This window comes from Malania oleifera, chromosome 1 (genome assembly GCF_029873635.1).
Source record: "Malania oleifera isolate guangnan ecotype guangnan chromosome 1, ASM2987363v1, whole genome shotgun sequence".
Classification (NCBI taxonomy): domain Eukaryota; kingdom Viridiplantae; phylum Streptophyta; class Magnoliopsida; order Santalales; family Ximeniaceae; genus Malania; species Malania oleifera.
In genome coordinates, this window is record NC_080417.1 from 15,404,095 (window position 1) to 15,416,261 (window position 12,167).

Here is a 12,167-nt window from a genome sequence, read left to right on the forward strand (position 1 = left end):
GTGAGTCGGTTCTAAGTGGGTGTTTTTTGTGCAATGCAAACTTTAATAATAGAGTGTGGAAGCAATCAGGCAAAATATATAAGCAAACAGGTATTGGTATGATCTCTTCTGAACTACGTCAACGAACCTGCTTGAAAATTTTACTAATAAGACAAACAATTCTTTTGCACTCGGTCAATGGAACCTCGATCCCTTACACAACTTATGGGCAGTTGTTCCTAATGTTGTAATTTTTCCTCCCTCCTTAGTATATTTCATTAGTTATCTTAGAATGAATAATTGATCCTAATACTCACGTGAGATTATGTCAGTCACTCACTTGATGCAGGAATGTGGCGGGTAGATTCTCTATCCTTTGTACACACTACATAGATAAATAAATAATGAAATAGAAATATCACACTAAATTTTGTTGATACTTAAAAAGCAACAAGATATCACTGTGGTCAGTGTGGTGTACTGACCAATGCACTGCTCATGAACTACTTTTGGATGCTGTATGCATTTTTAGAGTTTTAATCAAATCAATTTGCAGATGGTGCTTTCTGTGAAGTTTGATGATCAGCTTAATGCACAAATAGAATGCTCGATGACACAACGGACAATCTGCTTGTGAACAACATGTTTGCTTGATGAGTCGATTGATGGTTTGCTCATGAGTTCTAAGGAGGCTTCATGAGATAGCAATCATGAACAAAACATAAGCAATCGTTGAGAGTTTTGTGATCTACTTTTGTGCACTTGTCGTAGCAAGAATGCATGATAGACTTAGAGAGAATTTCCCAAAATTTCATACTTCGACACAATAAACTCTTTTATTTTTCAAAATTGCGTGGAGCTTAGTTTGTCAATATTCTTTGTTCTCTCTCTAGTCAGTTCTTTCCTCTCATCTGCTTCAATGTGAGTAATGGTTATAGGATTCATTTTTGGGAAGATGTGTGGATGGGTGAGACTTCCTTGAAGCTGAAGGTGCCTCTACTATTTATTTATTTCTTTACATGATGCACCCATCAACTCATTCATTTCTTTTGAAGGGTGTTCTTTTTCTTTGGATTTCCATTTTTGGTATTCCTTCTAGGGAGGATGCAAGAGTGAGGGAGGGTGATTTTTCAGGTATGTTCTCTTGAAATCCTTTTTCTCACACCTATTGAAAACCTTGCCCCTTAAGGGGATGCTTGGTATTACTATGAAATAGTTTTTTAAAAGGCGAAGGCGTAAGGCGAGGCGTAAGCCTCAAGGCGTTGAGGTGTAAGCATTTTGGGGCTGTATTTTTTAAAATAATTAATATATAAAAAATTATTTATAGTATAAAATTTCTTTTAATTTTTAAATATTTATCTAAAAAGTTTTAAAAACATATATTTGCTATGTTTCTTATATAAATATTGAAAAATTTGTAAATTCAATTATTATTTTATAATTTTACAAAATTAAAATTGAAATAAGATTTATTTTCTACAACATGCCTCAAGATTTTTAGTTGTAAAAAAAATAATTTATATTTTGATTCCAATTTTTAATACAAAATATCTCATCCTTTTCAATTTCTTATATCTATATATACATTTAAAAGATAATTGCTTTTAAATTTGCTTTATATATGTTGGAAAGATAAAAAAGTGAAATAGTAAAAATAGGCAGTCGATGAAGCTAGCCAAGCTCTCTCGACGAAGCTTGGACAAATTGTTGGAGGCAATCGTCGAGTTGTCGGAGAGGGAGAAGAATCTTTGCTGAGAGAGGAATCGTTGAGAGAGTGCTTCGTCGAGAGGAATTGTCGAGAGAGGAGAAGACGGGAGGCTTCGTTGAGAGATCTGAAGCTTTGTCGAGAGGAATCATCGATAGAGGAGAAGACTGGAGGCTTTGTCAAGAGGAATTGTCAAGAGAGTAGAAGACTGGATGCTTCGTCGAGAGCAGAGGCTATTGTCGAGGAGAAGACTCGTTGGAGGCTTCATCGAGAGAGCAGAAGGGAAGAAGCTTCATGGGAGAGAGGGAGGAAAGGGCTTTAGATGTTTTGGGTTTTCTTTTTTAATTTATGCTTTAAACCGGGAAGCCCAAAATGCATATGCCTTGAGATTTGAAGCGTAAAAGGCGTGCATTTACAGGAGAGGTGTACGCCTTCTCCCCTGAAGCGTACGCCTTTTTGGATTTATGCATTTCTACCTATGCCTTGGTGCGTTTTAGGCCCAAATCGCCTCAAGGCACACCTTGACGCTTTTTAAAACACTGCTATGACAAATTATGAATATGAAATGCAGGAACGAAAACTAAAAACCAAAAGCGAACAACCTGTTTGGTTAATATTCCTAAAATTATAACAAATTAAAAACTTGATTAAACAAATGCTTCTTGTTCTCCTCGAGTCAAATAACGTTTAAAAAATATGATTAAAATAATAAAAGTACAAAATAATACAAATTATAATACTATAATAAAAATAAAAATTGTTATAATTATTTTGTTTAATTATGAAATTTCAAATTCACTTTGCAAGAATAATATTATTATGCATGACAATAAAAAAATAGTAAAAATATTTTGTAAACAAAATTCTTTATTTTCTTAAAATATTTCGAAAGTTTATTAATATCTATATTTTAATTATAGTTTAAATTCATATTGTATTTTAATTTAATTTTAATTAAAAAAAGTATGTATAAAATGAATGATTAAGTCGGAAAAAAGTTAATTTGGATGTTAAAATATTCTGGCAACAGGTTGCCAAAGCAATTGAAAACCTTAAATTCTAGTTTTAGTTTTTTTACTAACATCTGAAAATTGAAAACTGACAATGTAAACAAATGCTTTTTTATAATCTGTTTATTCACGGTAGAGAAACAAAAATAGAAAATAGAAAAAAGCAACAATACCAAATAGACCTAACCATTTCCCTTGGAGCCACATCCTTTGGAGGGCTAAGGGAAGACCCGGATATTTGTTTGGATTGTGATCCTGGATATGATTAACATGTTTGATTGTCTTCAAAGAAGGACCTACAAGGCTCTCACATGCGAATGGTCTCTTTTCTTATGCAGGTGAAGAGTGGGTGGTGTTGCAGAATGTAGGTATAGGGGCCTTGGCAAAAATAGAGTTAGAGCTCTTTGGAATTTGTGGATTGAGAGGAATGATAGACTTTTTAAGTCACACTCACGGCTTTTATGGGGCAAAGTGATCTTCCTCACCTCCTTTTGGGTGCATTCTCTCAGCTTCTTTTGGGGTTTATTGCTTTCTGATTTCAGAAGGGACTGGAATGCAGCACTTTTGTAATTTAAGTACCTCTATTTTCTGTTCTTTGGATCTTTAGAGGAGATTCCTTGTCCTCCAAGCCTTGTACTCTGTTTTTGGGATATTAATAAATGGTCTTCTTTCATTCCCCCCCCTAAGAAAAAAAACTTTTGCTTGTTTTATTTCACACAGGTGCTGGACAAATTTTTTGTATGAATAAAGTATATATTTAGCCATTTGAGAGATTATTTTAAGAATTAAATGAATTCCAGAATATTCTAGATTCAATTATTCCGTGAGTATGCAATATATTAAAAGTCTCCACCATAGTGCTAATCGTTCTGTGTCTAGGCAACTTAGCTTCCAGAAAAAAATGGGGATAGTTAATAGTGTATCCTCAAAGATGGAAACTTAACATTGCCATACAAGAGTATAGGAACATTTATCCACTCTCAACTCATTGAAAATTCAAAAGTATCCCTATCAATTCAGTTTCCGAAATAGTTGCCGCAAATATAATGAGATAGGCACAAGAGGTAAAATTGTTAGTTTTCCACGTTCATTCAGGTTGAAGATATATCCAAATAATATAAAATCAAGGTAATTAATTCAGCTACTACATAATAATATCATTATTTCAGATTCGAGTTAAAAGTTCAAATACAATAAAAAAAATTCAGATTATGCAGGAGCAAAAATATCCTGACTTAGTGCAGCAGCTAGATGTTTTATGCTCTGTTATGTGTTATGACATTCTTATGTGCTTGACATGTGCTGGGGGGTGTATGGACAACCTTGGAAGGACTACATGGGCCTATGGATGTATAGCTTTGAAGTAACTGTAGTAAACATGGATTTGATTAAGGAGATGTCATAGATGGATTTAAAGTGTCACTATTGGCTTATGGCAAATTTGGAGAAATATAAATTTGGTCTTTTGGTGAAGTGAAGTGTGCTTCTTTAGACCCATGGTTGGTTACTCATGCTAGAGCGAGAATGATATGAAAAGATGATACTTAGGGGGAACCGGTATGCTTCTTTAGACCCATGGTTGGTTACTTATGCTAGAGCGAGAATGATATGAAAAGATGATACTTTGGGGGAAACACCAAATGAGCACACTACTACCCTCATTGTCCTATCTCCCCAAGGAGCATTTTAGGGGTGGGCTCCTGACATCTTGGAGGGTTGTCTTAGGCTTTTTTGTAGGATTAGAAGTTCCATGGATGACTAAAGAATGAGTTTTCATCTCACTCTCAACTTTGAGGTTGGGATGTGCATCCTATGGGCTTATTCTTGGGGTGGTGCTGTCTTACACCATTTGGAATGTCAAGGATGTTTAACCTTTCTATGTCTGTCTCGAGTGGTGTATGGTATCACTTTGGGTTGTGGGTGGTTAGTGACACTTACCCAAAACATTTGGGTTGGTTAGCTACCCAAATTTGAGTTCAACACCCTTATTGATCGAGTCATGATTTCCAAGTGACCATCTTGGAAAGGGGTTTGCCACTAAATTAGATCCGTGAATATTTTTATTTGTATTTAGATGAGTATGGTTGGATGGGACTTGGTGTAGTCTTGTTGTCACAGAGGCTGACTCTGTTACGTGTTGTGCAGATTAAGGCAAAAGGGATTCTTTTGGCCTGGAAATTCTGCTGCCCTGTGATGCTAGAAAAGGAACTGGCTTGGTTTGCTTGACTGCTATCCTTGGCCTGAGACCATTGGGAAGGAAAGATCTTTCTTGAAAGAAAGCTTTCAATCAGTGGGAATTGATTAAAAGAGAAAAGGTGCTTGGCTTGCATGTATTGTGCCTGTACCGATGTCTATAGTTAAAAGGAAAGGAAAGACTCAAAAATACAATGAGGCTCCTCAAGAGAAAGGAAGGTAACGTACTCCCTAATCATAGGGCTAACAAGGGATCCTTCCTGTAGTTTGTACTTTGTTAGTTGGTTTGATAAGCTTGCTTGGTCCAATTGTTCATGTTGCTGATCTCACTGCTCATGCTACGAGATGTTTCATGTGTGGAATAAGACATCTCATTTTTTGCTACTTATAAAACAGTAATACTTAAGTCGATGCAATAAATTCAACACCCCCAGTGCATAATCTATGTTGTCGTCAAAATCAAATCTTGATGGTCTACAGTTAGATTTTTGAATATGAGTTGGACCGGTTAAGCTTCCTTGATTTTCCATTTCTACCCAACTCATAGATTCTATGCATGCCTGATTTGCTTGACACAGTGACTTAGTGAAGCAAATGGTTGTAAGCTTTGGTTTCTTAAGTATTGTGTTACTGACTGCTGTATCTTAAATGTTCTGAAGCAATTTGTGCTTATTAATTGAACCAAGATTGCAAAATAAAAATAAAGACTGCACTCTGAGAGTATATATAATTTTTACTTTTTAGAACTAATTGAGCCAAGATCGTAAACAAAAGGAAAGACTGCATGCTGAGTATATTTATTTATTTCTTTATGTCTGGGACTGTAATTTATGGCTTATGATTTATCTTTTGACATGCTTTGTTTTTTGCAAGTTTAAAATGACCTACGTGTTGTTTAGACATTTTGTTTAATTGTCCTTAATTTACTAGTACGATGTATCATTCTATTTTCCCTATTTTTTAGTATTACTTTATTTTTATATCATTATTTTTCAAATAAAAAAAATTAGACTTCCAAAAGGTTTAAGCCTTGCCTCGTCATAGGTAAAATTGCCTTGGTTTATGCCTTCGTGTTTTAAAACACCGTGTAGCATGCCTTTTCTTTTACAACTTTCCTTGTAGCATGCCTTTTCTTTTACAACTTTCCTGTTTAAGAGTATTATCTATTGATGAAATGCTTTATGTTTGTAATGGTTTGGGGAGTTAAATCCTTTAATTTTTTTTTTCCTTCTAACTCTTTCTTAATACATTTATTTTGCTATAAAAGAATTCTTTAAGGTTTTTTCTATTGTTTGTGATGAAGCTGTATACCGCGTTTAATAGTATCATGCACGAGTATTTGCTCCCCAGATTTCTTCATTTTGTTGGACTCTGACACACTTTTGCGGTGTTGTCAGCCATTTGCCTTTGCTGTCTTCGTGGATCAGCAGTCTGCAATTACGGCAATGCAGGCATTGAATGTAAGAACATCTTGCCATAATTGTTGAAATGGTTTATGGATTTGTATACATTGTGACTTATGCAATCTCAGGGCTATTAAGTTCTCCGTGTATCTGGGGAAGCACTGTTTACTTGCAGCATCTTGGTGATTGTTTGTAGCATGCAGCATCCTCATCTTAATTAAAACTCTGAGTTGCTTTATTTTTCGATATCATATATTCAAATATATGAATAATATTGTTAGTTCTTTATTTTCGTGCATGCAAATAATTTTATTTCATTTGAGTTATAAGCAGATTTAAAATTTTCTTTTCCAAATATAATAACTGATGTATTGATGAATTGGTAAGCTTTGTGGTTTTTCTCGTTTCTTGCTCTTACATGGGTTGAGCAAGCTGTGGTTTCCTTAAAGATCATTAAGAAAATAATGTTATTTCTATTAATGACCATTGTGGAAACATAAAAGCTTCTGCTCATTAAAAATTGTTTTCAAATGAAATGAGAAGTTTGAAGAAATAGCACGTTAGAAAACATGAATTGTTTTCTTTTTCAAAAATGTAATTATTGATTGATGTACAAAATTTGTGCGCTTGAATTTGGTGGTGGTTCAAATTTTTTGAATTGCATAGCAAAGATGTTTTTTTTCCTTTGAATATTAAGTTTCAATGCCATGAAGTTGTAAATAAACTCAGGTTAAGCCTTCAGTTATCATAGAGTTGGATTGCCACAAAGTTGAACTAATAGATTCACAAGATCCAAGTATAGCCTTTATTGTATACCAGTGACTTTACTCCTTGAAATGTGTACCTTGACAATCTATATGTACTGTATACATTTGTGGCATCAGGTAAGTCTTAATGTGTAGGTGTGCGTACAAGAGCCTGACCCCCATGAACCTGAGGCATGGGTCTTGTATAACTTGAGCCTCATGCCCATGCGTTGAGGCATTTTATCTAATTCTTGTGTTGAGGTTAGATCGAGCATCAACCTCAAAACTTTTAGAACTACATTATCAGCTTAGAGAATTGCGAAGGTTGACAACATTTTTTTTTTCCAATTCTAGATTAGCAATATTTTTTGACATTTCATGATTTAGTATTTGGACAAATGGCACTGAAAGTGAAATATGCACCATATATGTACATTTGTTGACATAAATATCAATGTCATATGGTCCAAGAAAGCTATAACATCTTTGATTTTTCAGCAGTTGGAGAAGAAGCCTATGGCCTCCCTAGTGGAAATGAACCCATTACTCAACCGATCAGCTCTTTGTGTTCTTGCCTTGTGGCAAGCCTTTGAGTCTATTGTTGAGTGGTGGCTTGGCACCCAACTCACAGAGCATGGGGAAGATGGGTGGTCTCATGCACTCCTTCGTGAGTGCCGTGTGGAAGAAGTGCTGCACAGCTGACGGTTTATTTGATTTCCCTAGACAGAATAGGCCCAAAGATTTTGACTTGTTTTAGGATGTTAGAGTGGGCCTTAACTTGGGCTTTGAAGCTTACAAATACAGGGATTTTTTTTGGCCTAGCAATCTCACTTGATGACTTGAAGCCCTAACCCAGCTCTTTTTCTCTTTTTAAGCTTCATGACAGTCCTTCTAAAGCTGCTAAAAATATAGTTCTCTTTGGGAAGGTTGTCCCCCTTCAAGATTTCCCCTTACAAGCACCTGCAACTCAAGAGAAGGTTGTTTTGGAGCAGGAAACCCCTAAATTTCAAACTGATGCTGAAAGATTAGCCCTTGTTCCAGCCCCTAGCATTCGTGATGACACTTTGTGCGCCAATCCAACTTTGAGGATTTAATTGATTGGCCCAATTTTGATACTTTGAATGATTTGGACTCAGACAACACTCACTTTAAGAATCAGTTATCTATTTGGGTTCTTCGGAAGTTGAAACTGGGAAGCAAAACCATAGGTGCGTCCTTTGAAGGGTTTGAAGACAGAGCCTTGCAATTGTTTAAAGATATTGAAAGAAGGAGAAGAGAGGCAATGGGAAGTAATCTTAAAAAACCATCGGTCAGTATCAGAAAGTTGGATAGCAATAGGGAATTAAAAAGCTTAGAATGCATAGTAAACTATGGAAAAACAGGAGGAAGCTTAGAAATGTCAGAGGTATGTAGTAGTTCCTTGTGTTAAATCATGTTAAAGATAATCATTTCCTAGAGTGTGAGGGGTCTTAACAACAAATCCAAAGAGGAGTGTATTAAGTCCTTTCTTGAGAAATGGAGGGGCAATGTGTGGAGCTTGCAAGAAACTAAGGTGGAGATAGTGGAGCAGCTCTTGATCAAATATCTTTGGTGCCATGATGCTTGTGATTGGATATCCCTTGGAGTAGTTGGCGGTGTAGGGGATTTTCTTGTCTTGTGGAAGCCTAGTGTTGGGGAATTGTTAGGCCATTCCATTAATTCCTTCTTAGTCTCCTGTTTGTTCAAAAACTAGAATGATAACATTCAGTGAATTTTCACAAGGGTTTATGGCCCAAGTGAAGGATCCTCCATATCTCTTTTTTTGGAATGAGCTTTTCGAGATTAGGAGTAGATGGGATGCTCCTTGGATCATTGGAGGTGATTTCAACATGATTGTTTATTCACATGGAAGAAATTGGGGCAGTCATGAAGACCGATTGCATAAGAGAATTCCTTGACCTTATTCGCTTGAATTCCCTTATTGACCTTCCTCTCATTGGTAGCAATTTCACTTGGTCTAACTCCAAGGAGCTGCCTTCCTTTTCAGAATAGATAGGTTCCTAATAGGTTCCTAATTTCGGTAGACTTGGAACTTCACTTTCCCCACGTGATTCAAAGTCTACTTCCTAGGCCCTAATCAGATCACTTCCCTGTCACCCTCGACAATGGAGGAGTTAAATGGGGGCTAATCCCATTTCGCTATGAGATATGTGGTTAAAACATGATAGTTTTGGGGGAGTTGGTGAAAACTTGGTGGTCCTCTATTCATGTCACAAGGAAGGCTAGTTTTGTGCTTGCCTCAAAATTGAAAGGATTAAAAAAAAAAAACTAAAGATATGGAATAAAAACACCTTTGGAAATGTCCAATAGAAGAAGACTGTTATCCTTAATGGCATCAAAGAACTTGATGAGCAGGAGATCATCTAGGGTCTTGATGATGAACAGAGGTCCAAAAGAGCTCTGATTAAGAAGGAATTGAATGAGGTTATTAATCTTGATGAAATATCATGGAGGCAGAAATCTAGAGCTTTATGGCTCAAGGAGGGGGACTATAACACAAAATTATTTCACCAGACAGTAAACATCCACCACAGATTTAAGTATGTAACTCTTTATCCAACATTAAAATTGGGGGAATAACCTTGACTAGGGAAGAGGATTTTAAAAAGGTGTTTGTGATTTTTATAAAGACCTTTAGACTGAAATTGAGATTTGGAGACCTATGTGGATGGTGTCAATTTTAGATCTCTCAATTCCTACACCGCAGGGTGGCTTGAGAGACCCTTTGACGAAGTAAAAGTCCTCCAAGCTATTAAAAATTGCAATGGGGATAAAGTGCCTGAACCAAATGGTTTCTCCTTGGCTTTCTTTTAGTCTAATTGGAGCCTTCTCAAGCATGACATTTTAAATGTGTTCAAGGAGTTGCATAGATCAGGAAAATTTGTCTATTGCATTAATACCACCTCTGTCACTCTTGTTTCGAGGAAAGTTGGTCAGTATTAGCATGCATTTGTTGCTGGAAGACAGATTATGGATGCTGCCCTTGTTGCTAATGAGGCAGTGGATGCCTATCTGAACGAGGGGAAAAGGGAAGTAATGTGCGAACTAGATATGGTGAAATCATTTGATCATGTCAATTGGAAGTTTGGAACAACCTTCTTTATCTCCTTATAAAAATTGGCTTTGGGGAGCTTTGGTGTAGTTGGATTGCCCAATGCATCAAAACTCCAAGCTTCTCAGTGCTTATTAATGGCTGCCTTTATGATTTCTTTGGCTTCTCAAGAAGTTTGAGACAAGGGGATCCCTTGTTCCCTTTTCTGTTTATTTTGGTTATGGAGGTGCTAAGCCTCTTGTTGATGAAGGAGAAGAAAGCCCTCGTTGGGAAGTGGTTGAGGTTCATGAAAGAGAAAGACCTCTTTTGGTGGGATACATTTGTTTCTAAATAGGCCCGAACATAATGGTTGGATAGCACAAAATAATAAGGGACCCTATGGAGTGAGAGTTTGGAAATTCATCATAAGAAGGATGGGATGATTTTTTCCAATTTGTGAGTTTTCAAGTGGGAAATGAGGTCAACGTTTACTTCTGGCATGATATACGACGTGGGAGTTTGGAAATTCATCAAGAAAGGATGGGATGATTATTTTCAATTTGGGAGATTTCAAGTGGGAAATGGGCTAATGTTTACTTTTGGCAAGCCCTCCTTGGGAAGTGTTTATGTAGGTTCATGAAGGAAAAATACCACTTTTGGCGGAATATAATTGTTTCTATGTATGGGCTCAAACATAATGGTTGGATAATACACAAAGGTAGGGGGTCCTATGGAGTGGGAGTTTGGAAATTCATCAAGAATGGATGAGATGATTTTTTCCAATTTGTGAGATTTCAAGTGGGAAATGGGGCCAATGTTTTCTTCTAGCATGATGTATAGAACAGTAATCCTAGAGCTGCCTTTCCTTCCATCTACAGCTTGACTTGTGACCAAAATGCCCTTATCAGTAACCATCTCCAAATCACTGATCAGGGTGTTATGAGAACAGTAATCCTAGAGCTGCCTTTCCTTCCATCTACAGCTTGACTTGTGGCAAAAATGCCCTTATCAGTCATCATATCCAAATCACTGATCAGGGAGTTTTCTGGAATAATCCTTTTACTATAAATGTGGCAGATTGGGGACTTCATGTACTCCCCGACTTTTATAGAAATCTCCATAATTTCTGTTACCAAAACATCCTCAACGAACCAAAAGGGGCTTTGGACAAAAATGGTGTTTTCACTGTTCATTCTTTCTACAAGAAGCTCTACTCAATGGGAACAAATTGCAACGACTCCCCTTGGATTCATATTTGGAGGATAGCAGCCCCTTCAAAGGTTGCCTTTTTTGTTTGGGAGTCCACACATAGAAATATTTTATCCCTCGGCAATTTGTAGAAAATGGGGCTTACAGTCACAAATAGATGTTTTCTTTGTATGGCTGATGCAGAATTAGTCAACCACATTCGTCTCCATTGCCTCTGGACAAGGAACTTGTGGAATATGGTTATATCCTTAACTTGATATCAGTGGGTTACTTGAAATTCCATTGGAGGGGAGATTTGGGCTTGGAAAGGCATCAGAGCCACTAAGGAGAAGTAAAAGGCTTTGAATCTTATCCCTCTTGCCATCTTTTGGTGTGCTTGGAAAGAAATAAATAAGAGAGCTTTCAAAGATACAACTACTCTGCTTCAGATTTGAAAAGAGCAACAGATTGCTGTTGTTTCCAGCTGGCTTAGTGGGCAAATTGTTAATGATCTTAATGTAATCCTTGATGTTTGCGACACTCTACAGAATGCTTGATGTTTTGTACCTTGGGATGGATCCCCTTGATGCCCTGCTAATATAAATTTCTCTTTGCTGATCAAAATATCCTTGATTTGATTTCTAAAGTGTGAGAGAAAGAACTTAAGCCCTAATTTCACAGGATCTAAATTTACAACAAATTTTTACCCACAGTGATGGCACTAAGTTTCACTTGGTTAAGCCAATGTCCTGAAATCAAGTTGTTTGGTATTTTATCCTGCAAATGTAAGAGCAGTGTAACATGGACAGAAGCCAAACAATTTGGAGTAGCAACACCTCCCAACCTTACTTGTTTATTAGAGACGAGGAAATA

General features: G+C 36.6%; 1 protein-coding gene across 2 annotated transcripts in view; it reads left to right on the forward strand.

Annotated features, from left to right (window-relative positions):
* LOC131160339 (uncharacterized) overlaps positions 1 to 12,167 on the forward strand; it is a 49,032-nt gene that overhangs the window by 3,018 nt on the left and 33,847 nt on the right. For both annotated transcript variants that reach the window (XM_058115946.1, XM_058115935.1), the window contains exon 2: positions 6,285 to 6,347. In XM_058115946.1, the coding sequence (XP_057971929.1) occupies positions 6,285 to 6,347 (63 nt within the window). The remainder of the gene's footprint in view (positions 1 to 6,284; positions 6,348 to 12,167) is intronic.